The sequence below is a fragment of the Anser cygnoides genome, chromosome 1 (genome assembly GCF_040182565.1).
Source record: "Anser cygnoides isolate HZ-2024a breed goose chromosome 1, Taihu_goose_T2T_genome, whole genome shotgun sequence".
In the NCBI taxonomy this organism is placed as follows: Eukaryota; Metazoa; Chordata; class Aves; order Anseriformes; family Anatidae; genus Anser; species Anser cygnoides.
In genome coordinates this window covers 38,898,835-38,921,239 of record NC_089873.1, presented here as the reverse complement: position 1 = coordinate 38,921,239, position 22,405 = coordinate 38,898,835, and the positions used below count along the sequence as shown (strand labels likewise).

General features: G+C 39.3%; 2 protein-coding genes across 5 annotated transcripts in view; both read right to left on the bottom strand.

Moving 5' to 3' along the window:
• Positions 1-13,024, bottom strand: CCT2 (chaperonin containing TCP1 subunit 2). Its single transcript, XM_048065383.2, has 16 exons — positions 12,871-13,024; positions 11,916-11,990; positions 11,192-11,257; positions 10,982-11,093; positions 9,956-10,032; positions 9,015-9,127; positions 7,630-7,832; positions 7,330-7,430; positions 7,117-7,244; positions 5,688-5,791; positions 3,804-3,923; positions 3,037-3,165; positions 2,845-2,948; positions 1,848-1,947; positions 921-1,062; positions 1-279 (listed from the first exon to the last, which is right to left on the bottom strand). The coding sequence occupies exons 1-16, from the start codon at positions 12,871-12,873 to the stop codon at positions 249-251; spliced, it is 1,608 nt and encodes a 535-aa protein (XP_047921340.1). The 5' UTR covers positions 12,874-13,024; the 3' UTR covers positions 1-248.
• A 1,324-nt stretch (positions 13,025-14,348) lies between these two features.
• The window catches only part of FRS2 (fibroblast growth factor receptor substrate 2), a 48,954-nt gene continuing 40,897 nt past the window's right edge, over positions 14,349-22,405 (bottom strand). For all 4 annotated transcript variants that reach the window (XM_066992889.1, XM_048065384.2, XM_066992878.1 and 1 more), the window contains one exon: positions 14,349-21,944. In XM_066992889.1, coding sequence (XP_066848990.1) covers positions 20,994-21,944 — 951 coding nt within the window. In that variant the 3' untranslated portion in view covers positions 14,349-20,993. The remainder of the gene's footprint in view (positions 21,945-22,405) is intronic.

Below are 22,405 nucleotides of genomic sequence, written 5' to 3'. Positions count from 1 at the left end.
TGTGATGAATATGATTTTATTTATTTCAGTGTATTTTAGGTGGAAGCTGGAAAGGAACAGGGGTTGTACAAGTAAATCTTCCCCCCAACACATGTAAACTGAAATAAGTTAAAATCAACTGAAGGCAATTACTTCTTGCCGTTGATGGAGCTGTTCATCTCAAGCTTCCGTTCCATAACCTCACAATAATCACTTAAAAAACTGCTCGGTGAGATCTGGTCCACACATCCTCAGGTACTGGAGAAAATTTAACATGGGCGATGGTCTGGGACACGTTTTCTGTTGAGGAAAAAAAAAATCATAACACTCAGAAAACACTGAGGTTGACCAGCTTCCCCCCACCTGCCTTTATTTTTAATTTTTAGTTGATATTTTGCTTTCAATACTAGTTTTATCTCACAGCTTTGAGATGGCGCTACCTATTGTGATAATACACCAGCTTTGCGTGGTAAGAAAGTGATTCACAAAACAGTGCAAACTACCTCGTAGTGAGCACACACAGGATAATCTGCCAACAAGTGGGATTTCTTCCCATACTTAATAACAAAAGCACTTTTGTTCTAGCTGCAGATTCCACTTCAGAAGCAGCTGCAGTTAACTACAAATTTCCCCAAAAGAAAAATCCCTTGCATTTTGGTCAGCCACTTTTGCGGATGGTTTAGTACTGCAAGTGTCACTTGAATAGCTGGTGACTTAAGATTCACTAGGCAGTTCTCAGGCACGCTACTGTAAGCGCACTGATGGCTCTAAAGGCCTGGTCATACTAATGCAAAAAAAATCATCAAAATGAATATTAGCATGTCAGATGTCTGTCTTCATTTCAGATAAGATATTTTTATCGCGAGGCTTTTCTGCAGTTACTCTTCCATTGATGGAGATTACCCTACGCCATTGTAACTGACCAACACAGGTAGCCATACCTTGGTGCTGCTTTAATAATGTCATCTACACGAAGAATCATTTCTGCTGCTTCAGCTGCACTCAGCAAAACTTGTCTCTTGACTTGGAAACTTTCCGTCACTCCCAAGACTGCCATGTCTCCAATGGTACCCTCTTTCATATCTTTAAGAAGAGATACATTAGGAAGTCTTTTTTCTCCTCGCTTATTTTAAAGGAAATTACAAGAAGGTGACAATAGGGTAGTTTACCTCCTCAAATGAACCACACTAACAGTAGAGGAAATATTTTTAAAATTATTTCACTTCAAGGCCTAGCATCTTGCAATTACATACAAAAAATAATGATGAAAACTCCACTGGGAAAAGGAGATGATACCCAACGGGACTCTCAGCACCGTTTCCTTATGTATGTCAACTTCAACACTCTTCTCTGAAATGTTTTTTTTTGTTTGTTTTTTAAATACGTGCCTTTCTTTTTGAGCTTCATATGACTAGGCCCAATGCAATTAAGGCACATGGTTTTATGGGTGGAAACTATCCCCTTCACGAACACATTCACCCTACCATGAAAAGCCTGATAGAATGATAAAGCAGTGTTACATTGTATGGTTATATTTCTGTTTGCTTTGCACATGAAAAGTCATCATATCCATCACCCTGTTCTGCAACACAAGCAAGTAGAAATGTAAGTACCTCTTAATTAACTTCAATGCACAGGGGCTTCTGTCACCAAGAAAACAATTCATCCAAAAAGATTCAGAGAGCCACAGGAGTGCAACTATGTAATATAGACTTTAAAATAATACAGATGGTAGGCACACACTGTGGCATCACCACAGTTCTTTCAGCTGAATGTATTAGTGAGAAACAGATGTGACCAAGCTTTGTAAATCTAATCCCCCCCCACAAACAGCAACCCAGTAACAGAAGCATTATCAAACTCCTTACCAAGTCCATAGGTAGTCTTCCCTTCACTGTGTGCAGCCCTGAGCTGAGCAACCAGATCTGCGCTGTCATAGCCAGCGTTATCGGCTATTATCGTTGGGATCTAAGGGGTAAACACAGGTTGGTGTTCATTAAGGCAGAGACCGATCCCTATTACGCATCACACGCACACTTTGATATTGCTATCGTACTACTCCGTTTCAAGAAGAGCAAGTATCAACAACATGATATATGATCTGTTAACATTGAACAGAAGTCAGAAAAAACAATCAGACTACCCTTCTAAGGATGCTATTCCCTTTTGTTTAAGGCCCTGTAAGACAACAGAGGAGAGCACGTTAGCAGATTTGTCACCTTGTTTTACACTGACAGAAAGGAATTGTTTCTGTTGATCATTTCAGACTACAACTGGAGGATTTACTTTCAGACCATAGCTTGCTGGTTAGCATTAGCCACCAGATTGTTCTGTTAACAAAAACTGCACATGCTGCCTGAAGAGGCAATGCCAAGTCTTACGACACTCTTTAATTTTCTTAAGAGAAATGTTTTCTTACAGTCTTTAATTTCCTAAGGACGGTTTCCCCTAATTTAAAATAGAGAAGCTGGAAGGCAGTTTTCCTCAAATTGACAGTCTGTTGTTAGCACAGTAATATTCTATAAACTTCTTTTCTTGTGGTATTCTATTTTCTGCTAAGACGAAACCTCCAATACAAGTCTAGAAAATTCTAGATAGTACTAGAGAATGAATACAACTAAATAGAATCAAGGGCTTTTATAGAAAGGCTATTATTAAAATACCAATACTTTTTTCTCAAATAGAAAACAGTAACTTTTTTCCCCATCATTCATCCAAGGCACATTGCTAAATTTCACTTCTTTAGTTTTAGAAAACCTAAAGTTGGAGAGAGAGAAGCAACCATCTGATATCAGAAGTTAGTAAAGCAACTGGCTCTTGAAATTTTGCATGTATTAGTCCAGCAATCTGACTAAATAAACTTACCATTCGCAAAGCCTTAGCAAAGGACTCCATTGCAACAGATTCTTTGCCAGGTGTTCTGATGGCAAGTTCTGCAACAGCGTTAGCCATCAGCATCTCTGAACAACCTATTCATTGAAGACAAACAGGTGTTTTATGAGTTGAATAGTAACACAATGTCTCTTATGGCCACATTATAAAGAATCTAACACTCACCTCCACCATAAACAGTTCTAGTGTCCTTCACGGTCTGGGCAAGAACACAGAGAGCATCGTGCAAAGACCTCTCTGCTTCATCTAGAATCTGCTGTGTTGCTCCACGCAGAACTATGGTGCAAGCTTCACCTGAAAAAGTTTAAACACAAGATTTTAAACAAACAAACAAACCAAAATAAGAGCCAGACCAAGATTGTTAACATGACACAACAAGAGGCGGTCACAAGGCATTTGTAACAGGTTTGCTATCACTGCAGACAAGTTTTACATAAAGAGATCAGTTTGTGGAGGAGGAAGCAGGAAGCGTGATGACATTTCACAGGTAGACACAGGTAGAATGAAACAACGTACACTACGCCATTGCTTTTATCAGTGAACTGCTGTAAGATACCTTATTTAATTGAGTAGAAAATGATTTTTTTTCCAAGCTGTAGTTTTGAGACATTTACACTATCTGCACTTATTAGAACAAGCTATCAAGTTCTCAAAGCATGACAGATTGCTACTTTTCTCATCAATCACACAAAGCAGAAATTTTGGGTCCCATCCTTGCAAGTGTTTATGCAAATGTTTAACATTATGTAAATGAACAATTTCAACAATGAACACGTATCTTTGAAGGATTAGTGTTTCACTGAAGAGCAAGGCTTTCCAAAAAATGGCTACCTGAATCATTACAAATTACCTATGCCATCCTGGTAACTGAACAGCGTTAGCAAAGCATTAACACAAATGTTACAACGTGCCATTCCTGGTAAAACACTCACCCATTGCCACACCAGAGAAATGAATGAGTTTATCTTCTCCAATCATGACTTCTTCGATAAGCTTGCAACTTCCTAGTTTTACCAGCTCAGGGTGATCAAAGGTTGATGCAATTTCACCACCTACAAGTGTGAGATTATTGAAGTGTCAAAATGAAAACACCTTTTGAAGCAAGGGCTAAATTAAGAAAAAAAAAGTCATTGTAATTGCACAAAAATAAAGGGAACAATAGTGATAAATCAAATTTTTCCAACACCAAAGCATGTCAACTTCCTACTGATGTTGACAAGTTCTTAAACCACCAATGTTTTGTTTTATGTCACAAGAACTGCAGTAGCTGTAATGCTTTTGAGTTCTGCCCAGATAAGAGAATACATGTTGTTGTGACAGTATTACAATGTATATCTGTTTAAACTTTTAAAACTATTTAACTCATTAAATGTTCATAAACTACTTAATCAAAATTTGTTGTTTTGAAACTTGTGCTAGCATTAATCCTGCCTTCCTGATTACGCAGCTGAAAATGACTGGCCATCACTCTCCCAAATCATGAGTCTAGCAGCATGTCACGGCAGCCATGCTGTGCACCATTCATAAACTCCCATATCATAAATGAAACAGACATTATGAAGAGCAGAATGTCCTGGAATGAAACACTGTTCTAGTACTTTGCTATTCCCATTAGAAAACCATTTACATGTATTCATTCCCCATGGATGCTCTATTAATCCATATTAGCTTAATAGCATTGCTTTAGCTGTAGCTCTACAAGAAAAGATCAGATTTGCAGCTGAGTTTGTCCTTACTACGAGCTTGTCACGTTTTTTCAGCTATTCTGTTTGATCCACTGTGGTCCAATACAATCCACTTGCTCTACCTATAAAATTTGTTTTGAATTTGTTCCAGAACATAAGCAGTGTTTCTCTCACTGAAGTGTCTGCTGGTGTCAATGTACCTACAGACGGCTGCACAAAACTGCAACTTTAGTTTTGCTAGCCTGAACTAGTCAGTATCTTTTCCGTTCTCCCTGCAAAGCAAACTCCATTCTACTGATCACTACCATAATTAGTTCTTTTTAATATATTCCAGCTAACTACCTCTAACTGGAATTTAGGCAATGAGGATCATCTGTAGCATTCCAGAAGCTGTTTCATTTTGATTAGTTCCTAAAGTCACATTTACACTGACCACTACTAAAAATGTCCAAGATGCTTATGTTATTTGAGGTCCGCCTCAAGTTGATGACTCAGGCCCGCAATTCTAACAGAGGATAACTCCTTAGTCTTCTCTGTTACTACAATCAAACAACAGCCCTTTATAAGAAGATAGTAGAAATGAATTTGTTGGTTTATCATCCTACACTTTCTATGGCTAACTTTTATCTTTTCCCCAGAAAACAAACATTTCAAAAGTTTATCAAGCAGGGACTTAATCATAAAGTACTGTTAAAACATGAAAGAAAAATACTAACTGGCTAACCTATACTTTCCAGTTAGTAAGATGTTACTTTATTCACAGCTGCTGAATAAAACATGTTTAAATCATTGCACAGGGAGGATTCAGAATCAAAACGAACATTTTACAAGTATAATACACTGATGATAGAAACCAAGTTATACCTGCTCCTGAAAGAATACTAACAGTTATATAGCAGTTAAATCAGCAACTTAATTTCCAAGTTAGTTACAGTAAATTTCATAGAATCCTCCATATATGTTTGTACTAAGTTCTGTAAAATAAAGCTTATGCTAAGTACTTCTCCCATTCACAGATCAGCTTAATAGTAAAAAGGAAGTAAAACCTAGGTGATCAACCATTAATATTTACCGAAGGCCAAATAAATAACGTGACCCTCCGAGCTGCACCCAGTAAGGTACTCCACAAACCTGTAACAAGAGCCAGGCGCTCCACACCAGCGAAGTCCGCATGCTCAATTGCCATGACGCCAGCGGCCCCAAAGAGCTGCTCGGGGTAGTTGTAGATCAACTGCCTGCAATTAAAACAAAGTCACATCCTCACATTGCCAAAAGAACAAACCTTTAAAAAGACTTTAAAACCTCTGTTACCAGAATAACAAAGGACACCTGATTCTCAGTAGTATGGACATAGTTTTCTGCAAGCTGCCCAAACACTCTGTTTGTGAGGCACCAGCCACGTGAAGAAAGTTACACCCACACAGAAGCAAACCAACAGCAGTGACACGAAAACATAAGCTACAAAAAATTTCAATGTCCTGTAGCTTCGAAATACACTGCCCCGAAGACACACTATCAATGCTTTAAATTCTGAGTTCTTTGATCCTAAGTGCCCGCCAGCCACTTAGTTGCCTATCCTAGCAGAGCGTACTACAAGGTGTAAAGTAACTTCTTTAATTCCTTACCAACATAAAATCCAAACAGGATACAACTTTGTGGGAACAATGAATGGCCATAGAGAACAGGCCACAGACAAGAGCATGTGCCTCTTTGTTTGCATGTATTCCACTCCCCTCAAAGCAGGGTCAATGACCAAACTATTTTTCCCCTCCAAATTAGAGACTGGGTGTTGCAGAAATTTAGCAGAAGCTGGGACACACCATGTCTGTCAAAAAAAGACGCTCCTAATCTACCTTCAAAAGGGACAGCTGGCATTGCTGACTACGTACAGAGAAGATTCTTCCTACTTTAGATCCATATAGCATCCTGTCAAGCATCTCCTTGCTCACTGTGTCTACACTACAACATCATGTACATGAAACACGACAGATGAAGAGACTGAGATTTATAAATCCATACTAGTTCTTAAAATTAACGCCGATTTTGGAGTTTTAAGATGTGCAGTACCCCTTAAGTGTAAATTTTTGCTACTGATGTAACCAGTGCAACTCTTATATTCCTATCCTTTGATGCGGTGCTGGTTAACCAGCTTCCTAGCAGACTACAGAACCACTCAAATGAGAATTACTGAAAGGCAGAAGCACTTCTCACATTATTAAACATATCAATGCTTTGCATCGTGACAGTTTAAAAGAGAAGTGCACTGCTATCAAAAACATGTAATTTAGATTGTGATGCTCACTGGATTTAAACATGGATCCCTTATGAAATAACACTTCCGCCTTAAAAAAAAATAAAAAAGCAGCAGAGGGGAGGGATGACACTGCACCACACTTGAGGGAACGTGAAAATTCTGGTGTCACTGAAGTGACTCAATTAATTAAGTATTGGGTAAGATCACCTAATTTTAGGAATAACCTTCTTCACACATATACGGTATTAAAATCTTGCTACTCTGTGACTGCATTCTAAATTCTAGCCCTCTTCCAAGGAAACATACCTGTTAATAAAGCAGTTTATTCCATGCTTAAGAATACGCTCTACTTTCTCCTTCATTTTTTCTTTCTCTGCCTGTTCTATTTCTGCTACCTTTGCTGTAGAGTCCACTCTGACGCGAGAGCCAAAAATCTAAACCAAAGAAAACAAATTCAGTTAAAAAAATGAATTCTATGTATGGAAAATATTGTTTCAGAACAGCAGTTCTGTCACATACTTTAATCTTATCTGTATCCATGCCAGTATTTGCAATAAGAATCTTTGCATTTTCAATTCTTTTTGGCTGGTTTACACCGATCTTCTTATCAAGCAAAAACCCTGTATAGTAAGAAAAAGATTTTTAAGACTTCATATTAAAAAAGGAGAACAGTTCATTTAAATTATTGCAAAATAATTAGTAATATTATTATTCAATTTAGTTACAACAAAGTTTTCTAGAACAAATTTGTATAGAGATGTATGACTTTTAACAATTTCATTTCTTAAGCACACTTCCAGCCAATATACAAAGACTTACCTTCATCTAAGTAAGAATCAGCCAAACTTCCACCAAGTTTCTTAATGACGTGGATAGCCTCCAGATTACCAGAACCTTTCAACCTAAGAACAGCTTCTACAGCCAGCTTGACAAAGTGATCTTTATGATGAGTAAGTAACTTTGATGATAGAGTCGTTCCCGCAATGTTCATCAAGTCTTCACGGAACTTCGCTTCATCATCGCTGCAATAAAGCCAGTACAGTTATATGGGCAGGTCTGTGTCTGAGAGCCTTCATTATCACTCACCTAACACTGAGAGTCTCTCCCTGCTCTTCCTAACCCACGTGTATCTGTACCAGATCTGTACTATGTTCCGTTCTGAGGAAATGACAGAATTCCTCCAGTGTCCCAAGAAACAACTTTCTATTGAAACCCCGGTTAGATTAGGGGTTCCTTGTGAGAAGAGGTTTATTTCCTGGGTGCGAGACACCATACATATTTATGTGCTAAAGGGATGACATTCTGACATTCGCATTTTTCCTAAATGACACAAAGGCACACAAATATGCCTATCTCAAAACACTAAGAAGAAATAAGATCCATACTCATACAGAAGTTGAAGAAGCCACAGGTAAAGTATGAAGCTGATTTTAACCTCATTTTTGTTGAGATAATATTTTGTGAAATTAAGGACAACCAACAATGAACAAAATCAATTGTCTTACAATGACATACCCACTTTTTGCCATTCTGGTCAAATACCACAATAGCAGGCATTCTATCACCAACTTGGTATGTCAAGATGGTATCTCTAAGATTTTTGGCTATGAAATATAGCAAAACATTTAATCTACACTTTTGCCTGGCAGAATGAGAAATTGCACAACTCGTTCAGATACCAGGGAACTGCTTCTTGAGACTAGGTTATGTAACTAGATATTGATGCTGCTTCTCTGCCACACTAAGGCTTTAAAAAAATACCGTTTCATAGTACCTTCTACCATTTGCACTACACTACTGAACTAGTACTCTGTGATGTGCAATTTTACTACAAAGTAGTTTAGATCAACTGTTTTAAGAACAAAACCTTTCCATTCAGCTTTGAAAAAGTCTATGCTGTCACACACAGAAAATAGACATATTTAAAATCAGAGTATGAAATCAGAAATAACAGCTCCGATTTTTGTCCTAAGAAGAAAATTACTGCTTATTTTCTGATTCTGCATGTTGCAAGCAATTTTAAATAATTTTATACAGCTTCTGTACTTCATCCAACTCAAAAGTAGTCTTCTTTTCAGTAACTGTTAAATTCACATATTCAGCTTAAAAGACCGCAAAGAATTTTCCAATGCTACATAATTCTCTCCAGTGAGCTTTAACCTCGTATGGTTTATAAAGAGTTACTGCCAATGTACGTTACTAACCCATGATCCACAGCTGCTTTCAAAAGTGCCTCTCTTGAAGCTTTTGTGGCTGCTCTCCAACCTGCAATGATGGTCTGAGGATGAATCTTCCTAGAAATCAGCAATTCTGCCTCCTATTTAAAATAAAATAAATAATTAGCTTTCTTCCACAGCACATTCACATTAACTAGGAAAGGCACTTACAAGCAATCAGAAAATTCTGAACGCCACCAAAAGCACAAGAGTTGTAACAATCAAATTAAAGTGAAGACCTAAGAAAGGGAGATTATTCTAGCCACCATACTGGCACTTTTTTTTCCCCTCCAGTCTAGGCGAACATGATCTGCCTTTGGAATACCTTCTAGAAATATTGATTAATAAAAAAATCTTAGCTCCAGTATGAACAGTAACCAGACACATACTTAAAGTGAATTCTCACTTCACGTTTGAGATCAGTTTCCCATTCACCTACAACTGCAAGTTAAGGTGTAGTTGTGGGGAAAAAAACGAACAAACAAAAGATCTTCAAATTTTTTTTTTCTCCAAAAGTTTTGTGAGGAACTTGGTAAGCTGATGGGATAATTTCTCAGATTTCTCGATCTCAAATCCAGCAACTCTGATCATTAGATTCACTGGCACAGCTTTGCTGAGTTCCTCACTTCTGACATCTCTCTTTCATAGTAATTTCCAATTTAGAGTTTGGCAGTCTTCGGTACGCGGTGTTTAAAGGAACATTATGAATTCAAGTCTTGTGCACACAACAGCAGAATTTAACATGCCTTTTTTTCCCCTTAATGTTGTGAAAAAGGCCTGAACCTCACAATTAAGCAGTGCTATATCCTGCTTAGTGCAAAATCCAGAAAATGACCTGGGACAGAACAACACTTCGACGTTTCAGGATAGTGTAGTCACAGGACTACACTGTCAAATATAAAAACATTTGAAAAAATTTAATACATCACCCTCAGTAATTCAGCTGCCAACACTGTGACAGACGTAGTTCCATCACCAACTTCATCATCTTGAACCTTTGACATATCTGAAAGAGGAAGCCATTGTATTAATGTTTTGATTCAAAATACCATGCTCTAACTGCTATAAAGTGCAAGTGTTTTTATCTCACATTAGTTTACGGAACAAAAAAAAAAAAAAGAACCTTGCTCCTTGACAAAGAAGTTGTCAAACTATAAGTCACAGAAAAACCTGAGATGAAATCAGATTCAGCATCCATGAAATTCCTTATCTTCATTTACAACAGACACCAGTACCAGCCTGTCAATGGACAAGAGCTATCCCCCTCTCTCCCCATGCCTGAGGACTGGAAAAGGGAAGGCTCCAGGGAGACCTTACAGAGGCCTTCCAGTACCTAAAGAGAGCCGGTAAGAAAGCTGGGGAGGGACTCTTTGTCAGGGGGTGTAGTGATAGGACAAGGGGGAAGGGCTTTGAACTAAAAGAGGGTAGGTTTAGATTAGATATAAGGAAGAAATTCTTCACTCAGAGGGTGGTGAGGCCCTGGCACAGGCTGCCCAGAGCAGCTGTGTGTGCCCCATCCCTGGAGGTGCTCAAGGCCAGGCTGGATGGGGCTTTGGGCAACCTGGTCTGGTGGGAGGTGTCCCTGCCCATGGCAGGGGGTTGGAGCTGGGTGGGCTTTAGGGTCCCTTCCCACCCAAACCGTTCTGTGATTCTCAAGACAGACAGCCACAGCTGTCTTTCATCCCTTTTGACACCAGGGACAAGCAAGGGTTGAGGGTAGATAAGGAGACATCAAAATAGTTTGTGAGAGCAGCACATACCTCAAATTTATTTTTCACAGAGTTCCACAACTCTTTCAACACCTTGGTCTCCTTATTTCAGGACTTTTTCTAACCTTCCCCTCAATTTTGCACACTATGTGAAGAATACTTTTCTACAAATAAGTAAGAACTATACAATAAAGCTGCAAATGAAAAAACTCCGAGTGCAACAATGACAAGCTGTTAAAAACTCACCAACCAAGACCTTGGCAGCTGGGTTGTCAACTCCAATAGCTTTCAGGATGGTTGCACCATCATTGGTCACTGTCACCGTGCTATCTCTCCCAGTACTTAGCAGAATCTTGTCCTACATGATGCAAGACACAGAACAGTGTTTGAAAACGTACTATAACTATTAAAATTAAATTAACAAATATGACCACTGAGAACTTGCAGCTATCTTACCATGCCTTTAGGCCCCAGAGTGCTCTTGACTAGGTCACCAATAGCAATTGCACCAACAAAGGATGACTGAAATGAAAGCAAATACACATTAGAAAATGATTCGTTTCTACTTTAAGATAAGTAGTAAATGCTGGGCCGTATCTTCCAAAGGGGAATCACAGAATCCCAGAGTGGCTGAGGCTGGCAGGGCCTCAGGAGCCCACCAGGCCCAACCCCTGCCCAAGCAGGGCCACCCAGAGCAGGCTGCCCAGGGCCACGTCCAGGCGGCTTTTGAAGGTCTCCAAGGAGGAGACTCCACAGCCTCTCTGGGCAGCCTGTGCCATGCTCAGGCACTCACACAGTAAAGATGTGAGATCTTAACCCAGCCCTTCCACAGCCACGCTCCAAGAGTCTGATTCCAAGTTTCTGGAGTGCTGTATTTTGGTAATCCGCTCAAATACACTTAATTTTCACAGTAACCATAAAACCATGTCTCGTGGCTAAACAAAAAGCCTTCCAACAAATATGAACCTTCTGAGCTAAGATACAGCTACTCTGTCTGTATAGACAGAACAGTTTTCCTATCTTCTGTTCAGAGACATGCAACAGGACAAAACACTAAGAGACAAAGGAAGCTCTACATCAATATGAACTGAAAGTACACTTAACAGAAAAACATTTAACAAAAGAACACACAAAATTTAATTGCCCAGGGCATCACCAATTTCTTAGAGAGTAAACTCACCAGCCGAGCTGTTTCTGCTTTTTCTTCATCGGCACCTGCCTTGAAAATGTTCACGGGTGCAAGGGAAATGGATGCCTAAAACAGCATCAGAATACTTCTTATAAATCACTTCATTTTAAAAGCAAATAGCTGGCACTAACAACCTAAACAATGTCTGTATTACTGAAATGATTTATTTTCATACCCCATTTGGTTTTGATAAAAAGTGTATTCAAGGTGAACAGTGCTGGAAAAATCTACCTGAGGCAAACAAAGCTTGACTTTTTCTTAAAAAAGCTGTTCACGTAACAGAGAGATTGTAAGGCAGACTGTAATCTACCGCATGACTGTGCGCCGTGTAGTCTGGTAGCTACATCTCCAGGCCTGACAGACCGTGGTGAGCACCTTGCTTTGTGGCGGTGTCTGTGCTGATGGCCAGCGGAACCCGATAAATCTGGTTACTGAGCACAACGAGGATTTAGGATTTTAGTACTTGAATATTTGCGTTAGGCCTTTTTTGTTTTTCAGGCGTTTCCTTACAAATCACATTATCGGAGGCACAAACACGTGGTTTCAGAGCACAGACTGGCATTCGCAAGGAACCCAAGGCCCTGAACGAGCCGGGACCAGCCCCCCGTGGTTCCTCACAGAGCCGCAGGATGGCTGAGGCTGGCGGGGCCCTCTGCAGACCATCCAGGCTCCCCCTGATCGCCCTGAGCAGGACGGCACCCGGCGGTCTGCGAACACCCCCACAGCCCCCCCCGGGCAGCCCCCTGCCAGGAGCCGCCCCCCCCAACGGCCGCGCTCTGGAACCTTCCATGCCCGAGGCGGCGACGGCGCCGCCCCCGCTCCCCCCGCGGCGCGGGCAGGGCACGAGGCCGCCCCCGCCGTTCCCTCCCCGCCGTTCCCTCCCTCCCCGCCCTCCCCCCCCCCCGGGCCCCGGGCCCCGGGCCCCGTCCCCTTGGCCGCCGCTCACCATGGCGCCGCCGGTCCCCGCCGCAGAGCGATCGCACCACGCCGCACAGCCCCGCCGCGCCCGGGCCGCCCGCAGGAAATGGCGTCCCGGGCAGGCGCCGTGTGGCACGCCGGGAGATGTAGTCCGCGCCTCAGCGGGGGGCTCATTAACCGTTTGTAATTAGCGCCGGGTCTCTCTCGCTGCGCCTTGCAAACCTGCCTGCCAAGAGCCGCGGCTTCCGTTCGCATTTCAGTTGTATTTCTATAAAAGCGTTTTTCTAGGCAAACTTGACCCTGCCCCAAAGCAGTTTGTGGTCGCCCCAGTTTAAAAAATGTCGTCGAGTTCCTGGAGGTCAGCTCTTGAACAGGGTAAAAACTTTAAATTCAAATTAAATTAAGTACCAAAAACTTTAAATTCAGCTTCTGGTGTCCTTTGAGCGTCACAGCCCCTCCCCGACTTGTGCCATGGCACCACCCACATCACCCCTCAAAAGGGAGCAGAGTTAGACGTGGGAGACGGCCCTGCACTCTTCCACCTAATAAAATTTTGTTTTCACATTAAAAGACATAAAAAATCCACTGCCAAGGCTCTGGGTACGACGTCCGTGTCTGGTACAGCAGATGTGTGCGATCACAGCCAAGCCTGGTCCTCTTGGTTTCTCCACACACAAATAAATCTGTTACCTGGCCACACCAACAAAATATAGAAAGGTTTGTATGACAAGTTCCTCAGGAATTAATTCCAACTGGTATTCCTCTGCTGGCTCCCAGATACTTAAAAATATCCTGTGCAAGTATTTGTGCCAGTGACCGGAGTTGTAGTATCTATAATTTCTTCTTGGGTTAAGAGAACAAAGCCTTTTACAAAGGCATGGCTAAAGAAACATTTCTTAAGAGGTTCTGTAAACAAAACATCTCCTGAAATTTCTGGGGGTTTATTAATTTGTTGGCTAGAAACATCCCTATTGAAATTATGCCTCAAAAACACTGATTTAGGAGAGACAAATACCGAATTTTGATAAATCACCATATTTTATAGTCTCCAGAGGAAAGTGAAAATGCCATCTGGACAAGACTTCAACCTTGCATTTTTCTTATGAACTCATCAGTACTATGCTGACAAACTACAGTTAGGCCTTGTGAAATCTTAGTCATTTAATAGCTGAGGAAGGAGTACATTCAACTTGCTGGCATGTGATTCACAAGGTAGTAGTTAATAGCAGCACTACTACTACTACTACAAATCCAGTCCTACGGACATGAGAATGATAAAATATAAATCGAGTAGAAATGAAACAAAAGCTTGGAGAAAAAAATTACAAACTCCAGGTCGTCATGTTCTGTTTTTTCTTCCCACTACTAAAATTCATATGTAATAAATGTGCAAAAAATTAGGTAACTACCTGGAGCAATGACTTAAAGCAAAGCAAAAAAGCTCTTATTAATGCAATACAACACAGGAACACTAACACTGGTAAGCATTAAAGTAATCCACACATATTGTCAATGTAAAATCAATAGTTTATTGCCATGCTACAATTTTTTTTCTTTCCAAATGAAGTTGGCACTGGTAAAGGGGGAAACGTTGTCATAGTACATAACACACCTTTAAAAATGCACATTTGGTAAGCTCTCTCAATCATGACAGCTTAAAACAAGTTATTTTTTAAGATTAACGTGGAATGGCATAAAAATACACTCTTTCTGCATAGTATAATATAACTTTTTCATAAAAGAAATACGGAATGTTTGTAAAAACAAATCCATTGAACAGGGCAAATTAATTGAAATTTTATAAACAATTTGGCAATGATACTCCCACTGTTTAGACTTTTTTATATAAAAGAAATAAAAATCTAGAAAGCTACCTTTATACAAAGTTGCTATATTTATGCCTTTAAAGTAGGAAAAAACATTTTATAATGCAAATTAGGACATACAATAATCTTACAATATCATACAATGTAATGACAAGAAAGGAACATACAACATAAGATTTTGGCCTTTGTAGAAATGTGTATTTCTGCATTTAAAAAAATGCATTTGTGGCACACTGGTGACTATTGTATTCTTACTCCTACCAGCCAGCTTTCCTGCTAGAAGTGTAGTCAGCTGTACTGTAAGGGCAGGTCTGCAGTTTCGTTAAAACACAGACAATTTTTCAGGAGACGTAAAGTGATGCTGCAGTGGAATGAGATGTAACTCGCGAAAAAGGCAACACGCCTGCTGGTTGAGACATTTGTATGGTTGTGGGATACCGTACAACACTACTTTCTTTCATACCAGAGCATTTCGTATACATTCAGTTATTAAGTACCAAAGTCTTACAAGTGAGAACATTTGTGTTCGGGATTTGGCAAATTTCAGGGAAAATACAAAGTTAGTACCAAATATATAATATATTATATATAAAATGTGGGTGTATGATATACACACATATTCTAATGCAAAAAAACTGCATTAATATGGAGTTAAATTTGCTGACATCCATTCCTAAATAACACAAACATTAAAAATACAGGTGTAATCCTGATCTTTCACACACTTTAGAATCACTTCCTCTTTCATACATAATAGTTAAAGCAATATATATGCAAGTATGACTAAGAAATCAAAATTCACATAGTAATCTGAACTCTGACCACAACAAATAGGATTTTTTTTTTCAGTACACGTAATTAAATATATTTATATTTTTACAGTATTTTTAGACCATTCCTGAAGAACTTGACCAACCAGGTCCTCAGGTGTAACAGAGCTGTTATGTCAGCAGAACTTGATCTTGTAGGAACACATCCAGGGGCCCTCGAAGCCAATACGAACCACTCGTGTGGCTTCAAAGGGTGCTGCATGAGGCCCAAACGCTCGCAAGGAAGATTCCCTGATGACATCAAAGCTCCTACCTCAGACTTCCTTTTCTACTGCCAAAGGGAAGGACTGGAGCACAGGACACGCCGACTCCGGGGTCTGGGTTGTTGGCAGGTGGTTGGGAATAACCACGTATGGCACAGCCCCAGCGTCAGCGAGCGGCAAGGTGAGCTTCATGGCACCTTCGTGCTAAGGCTTCTCATGGATAGCAGAGGAGCTGCTCCTCCACGTTCATCTCTTGACGGTTCAGTCACCACGGGTCTCAGGCATGAGCTGTGGCTGGGACCCCAAGGCATTAAGTAAGTATTTTGCAGACACAGAGGAAGACGGTCCCTGTTCCAAAGGGCTCGAGCCTATTTCTGAATCATATTTTTACATAATCTCCTTTGTATATACACATATTTGCTACATAAAATAGAATTACACCAAAGTAATGGATATATCAGAAAACATTGCCACAATATATGTATATTACCACACTAAATAATTACTAAAACTGCAAGAAATTTTTCAAAATGCCCTTTGTGATATATAAAAATATAGAAATGTCCAACACTTGTTTCATCAACTTTAAAGGTAACTTTGTATCTCATATTCAATCTGTACACCTACACATTTCCAAACAAAATACTGCGTTAATCTGGAGTAAACACCACATTAGGATAATATCCTCATAAGACACCTGACAGATTTAGTCACATACCTTACAGCACAATATTACAAGATATAATGTACACATGGTCAGAGTTACAGCTGCTAAGATTTTTTTCTTATTCACTTATCTTGTCCAAAAGAGGAAGCAATTTCTAAAGATTGCGAAAGAACATTAGCTCATGACTTCCCATCTTTTCAATATATGCTATGCAAGAAGGACATCAGCAACCCTGACTCCATCTTAACGCAGTCTTTTGTGGTGGAATTTCCTCCGGATTTTGTTGGTGGCTGTTTTGTTGGTGTTTTTTTTCTTTTCTTTTCTGGAGTGTTTATGAATTTAAAATAAAGATATTGTAAATGAACTTAGATTTATATTAAGTAAATACTGTCAAATATAAATGCCTGAATTACTACCTCAAAGAAAAGATGGGAAAAGATCTTATGATTAAATTCTAAAAACACCTAATTCTATCTGTCAAACTGCGGGACCAAATTTCTTTTGGCTTCTTGGGGGTTACTGGAACATTTCAGATCTGAGTCCACTATTAGATCCTACTAAACCAGCTTTATCTTATTTGTAGCCAATAAATAAATTAGTACAGTGCAAAAATTGGATTTTCACCATTGATCCCACCTTACACAAAGAGAATACTGCTTAGAAATAGAGGTCCAAATCAGACACAGCTCATATGATATGCTCAAAGTAGTAACTGAAGTTAATCAGAACTTGCATCTTAAATTCCCCAACAGTGGAGACAGTCTGCAATATTGTGATTCTGTCTCAGCATGAAGTGGCTATACATAAAACATATTCTGAGCCAATACACTGTCATAAATCCAGCAAAACCAACTGCTGGCCCGTCACCTGCAAAAGAGCAGCCCTGTTTTGACATTGTTTTGGACTTTCTACAGCTTACACCTTTCTGTGGCCCTTTTTAGAGTAAAGCCCTCATCAGAGGTTTAAACACACACGAATGTTTAAGTATCTGGGGGCAAGGAAGGGGGGTAGGAATTAAGGAGTTTATGATATATCCTTAAAACATTTCAGATTTCTACAAAAATTTTGTAGACTATAATAGGAGTAGCGCTTCAATGCACACCATTACACTTAACACTTACCATATGCAAAACTTACTTATCAGGGGAAAAATGTTACAATTAGAGCTAAAGGTTTCAGAATGATCGTTTTTATATTGTTTTCTGGAGTCACTGACAAAGACCACAAAACTAAAATCAGACTGCCACTTCAGATCAATTTGAGAAAAAATATTTTTGTGATATAACCAATGGATTAGATTCTCGCCAACTGTATTTCCAGTACAATATTTATTGCCTACTTTTAGTCACTGCTACGTCTTTTTTATCAATTCAATTTCCTTCTTAAAAAGATACAGTCCAACGTCTTTCATAAATCATTGCACTGAAGGAATATCTATAATTAAAGGCTTTTCTTCATCAAATGTGCTTGTAGCAGCCAGTTGCATGCTGTGGATGAATAGCAGACCTGAAGGCGATGTTGCCATTTTTGCAGGAGCTAGTGTATGGAAACTTAACAGATCCCAGTTACTAAAGAAATTTGTTACATATTTGTTTCCCAGTCTATATACCTGTGGGTCCAAAATATAAATATGATCAAATACTGTAGTGAGATTTCAGCTGAAAACTGAACCCTAGATTACAGACACTAAATCTAAAATCACAACCTTTAAAGAGACTGAACTGAAAAAATATTTACCAAGTCTCAAAGGGTAAAGTGCATTGCAACTACATCTACTTCAAGGGGCATAAAATAAAGAAATAAAAAAGAATGCTAAAGATGAGCAGTGCAGATAACAGGGACTAACCAGTGTGTTTGCAACAAGAAAGCATTATCCCATCTGTAGAATAAAAGAGGGTTAAAAAAAAAAAGTCCTAGAAAATATGGTACCAGATTGGTTAATATAATTAAGGCTAGAGAAGGTTTTTGCTTAACTCTGCTTGGTGCATATTTCATTTAGAATATTAAAAAAAATGCCAAGACTATGCATTCAGAAATCACAAGAACCTCAAGATGTTCTGAATTCTGGGGGCCATAGCTAAGAAAACATCCGTAATGAAGTATTGTGAAACTTGCAACATAAAAAAAATAAAAAATAAAAATACTCAGACCATCTCTTGTATCTGATACTATTCAGGATAAATGTATGGGACAGTGCACCAGAACTAAAAGGCGTATGTTTCCTTTAATTCTGGCTAGTCACTTAGGATCTACCGTAAACCTCTGTTTCCCTATTTGTCAATTAAGACTATTATCTCCCTGCCTCACAGGAATGTTTTAAAGGTTCAGTTAATCAGTATTTATGAGACACCTGTACTATACAGATGAGGACCAAATATTTCTAGGCAGCTAGCTAGATCAAACACATTTGCCTCAAAACACATGTTGAAGCATTAGGCTGGCTCACATATTTAAGTGAACTTAAATTCATGTTCTTAAACTAAGAACAAGAATCACACCAGTATCATCAACCGGTAAATATTTTGCAACACCTGGTAATTTCTCTTCAGTACAAGACTGTTCCTTGGCATAAGGCGAAGCAATGGCAAAGATGTGAATGAGCATTAACACTGCAGACCTGTAAGAACCTCTACCTATACGGTAGCCTTTACCTTCTTGAGTACCAAGTTCTCCCCACAAGTCAACAAGTCTATCACATGAGTATGCATAGGTTGACAGTGAGATTACTAATGAATTATTATTATTTATCTCATTTAAGTTCCTCATAATGGTCTCAACAACTCCCATCCCTTACTTCTGTAAATTCTGTTCTTTGTGCATCTGGTATTTCAGTACCGTACAGTCTGTAAAGTTTTTCAGAATTAAAAGGCTGCCTGATATCCCTTAATGATGTGGCAAGAAACACGTACTTCAGGTGCTACCACTGCTGCCACTACTAAATTGAGAGAAGCACAGAGAAAACGTTAACAAAGGAACAGGGATACACTCCAATTTAAAAACCTGAAAATATATATATATTTTTAATAAAACTTAAATTTAAATATTGCATGAAGACCCTTATTTCTTTTCCAGATCTTCAGATGGCTTTTCTTGCATGTTTTTCCTCACACAGTTCAAGGGTTATATTACATCGCACCAGTTCACAAGTGTCAGTTCCTTTGCAATCACAGGCTCAAGAGTAATCTCTTCTGCTGCCAGTACCAAGGTGCACCTGCAATACTGCCAGAATTCTAAAATTATTCAGAGTATAAAAAAAAAAAAGAAAAAAAAAAGTTCTGCTAAGGGTGCATCTGGCATACTCAAACGACATTCCACCTGGATGTACCTGTAACACTGAGCAGCTATTATTGTAACCAAGTTCACCAACTGCAAAAGAAGTATGTTCATAGATAATACTACCTTCAGATAATTTACTACATCTCTTTCTAAATTAAAGTACACTATCAACTATGGATGCACATTGCTAGAATGTGCAATTTTCTATGAAGAACTATCAAGTCCAGTACCCTGCCTCCCGTGTAACCTGTGTCTGATGCTTTAGAGGAAGACAATGACTGCATAATAAACCTTTCCAGTTGTGCAATAATGCATGCTGCTGGAGAGCTGGGATATTTCCGTCAGGCATAAAAAAAGTAGAACACTGGACAAAGACAAACATTTGACCTTCAAGAGTCTTTCTTTGACAAATGCAGAGAGTAAGACAAACACATACACAACCCTGAACAATAATTAAAGCTATGTACAAAATTTAGACTCTTAAAACGTTACGGAACAGATAAAAAGAAGCACAAATGCAAAGAAAGGAAGGCACACTGAACTAAGAAATGACAAAAGAGCCTTAATTCATATAGCCAACCTGTGAATTCCTTCACAAAAAAACTCTACTGAGATTAAAATTCTGTCTGATTTCACAGGGAACTTGATATGCCACTTGGAATTCTCTTCTAGCTGAAGTAGCTTAAGGCTGGGATTAGATGTGTTCATAATGTTGATCAACAAACTTCGATGTGACCTCTCAAACATCACACAACTTAAAACTATTGGGAATTAGATGCCTTCTTACCCATGTGGTCTTTGAAGGAAAAAAAAAAAAAGAAAACCAACAAAAACGTGTGGTGCTTATATCCCTTGAGATGAACCAATATATCTGGTGTACATCAAACTGAGTGAATTAATGAATTACATACACTTCATTCTGAAGGAGCCACGTCAATGAGGAATGAATGTAGATATGTATCTTGAAAGATTAGGTTTACCTGCTAATAAACACACATATCAAGAGGCTTTAAAAACTGTTATAAATGCCATTAATGACTATAGGCACCAGACCAGAATATTTATAAATTCAAAACTGGCATGTCACTCAGACTCTAATCAATTTAAAGAGGCACTGTGAAAGGTGGTGATGCTGCTATGCAGTAATTACTACTACTGTAGAATGAAATAGTGTTACCTAAATGAATACTTGCTCTACATTAATTCCCTTTAGTTAGACAAGTACATGAAATATGCAGAAAAAGTTCTATTAGTCTATAAAAGGCGTTAGTGTTAAGAAATGCAAAGTACTTGCATCTTCAATTTTATAAACTTCACAAAAGGTGCAAATGATCTAATGCTTCCCAGGCTCACATAGGCAGGTCAGTACTGTTATGTCTAGTTTTCCTAGAAGTACCATCATCTCGGGGCAGTGCTTTTTGCAAGCTTGACATAGCAGCAGTTCGTTCAATGTCTATCACAGCATACAGCTCTGTGCGCCTGGTTGGAGTTTGTGGAAGTGGAGTGGTGGGGGTTTTTGGAGTCTGAGGGTTGTCGGAGTCACTACCACCTTCCAAGTCAACCTGTATATAGTTGAGCTGCCTGTGTTCTAAACTTGGACGCCTAATGTCAAAGTTAAAGACTGTTGGGGTACAGTCCCGACGTCGTGTAAATTCTATTTTGTGAGCACTTGCTGGTACTGTTACATTCTCCGTATTGACATAATTATGCATTGGATCTAGGTTATTGTGGTAGCCATTCAAAGATGGGGTCTTTGGTCCTAAACTGTCATCTTCATCTCTACTCAGCTTGCGGGCTTCCCAAACAGGAGGCAAGGATGGCAAGTTCTCATAATTCAACAGCGCAGTTCTCCTCTGAGCAGAGTTGTTAATGTTCTGGGTATCTGAGGTACTGGTTGATGTCAAACGACCTCTTCTGACCCCTGAGGCACTAGGGATTGATAACCTATTTATATTTTCATACACCAATTTGTTACCAGATGGTGTTTCTCTACGTTCATCACTGTCGTATCCAGTGTCCCATTCAGTGTTGTTTGTGCTGCTGCCGCTAACTTGGTCTCTCCCAAGTTGCTCCAGTTTCTCTCTTTCCATTAACTGCCTTTGAACAGGTGTTGGTCCTAAAACAAACTTGACTCCTTCAGGCTCCAGGAGAACCTGAGCATCTCTGTCATCAGTACAAATCTGATCTTCTTTCACTTTAGTTGTTTCAGTGTTTGAAAGCTTTGATTCCAGTGGCGCATGCACACTTGATCGATTTTTCCTCTCCTCTTGTACCCCAGTAGTGTTGACGTAAGTGTGCACCTGAAAGGAAGAAAAAAGGAAATTCAAATTCTAGTTGCACATTTTTATTTTTTTAATTTCATTCCTTCTCAACTCCCCCCTTTTCTGATCAAAATACCTGAGAACCAAATATCACGATGGCAACTGTTTAAGATCCTCTTTCTCAAATTTCACTGAGCTGTGCTCAACTTTATTTTTTTGGTTTTGTTGTTGGTTTTGTCAATGTTACTTTAAATAAAATTAGAGGTATTTGAGACAGACAAAATAATGTTTACATCTCAAATTAATGATTATTTTGATTTGATCTTTCATTTCAGTTGTGCTCTAGTTGCAGCCTTCCAGGTTCCATTCAAACTCTGCTCTGGACAGAGCAACCTTGGTTTCTTAAACTCAGTTCATTAGCTCACTTGGAGAAATCAGCGAAGCAGAGTTCTGCTTTGATCTCCCTTACCATGAAAACGACCAACAGTTCCAGATTTGCT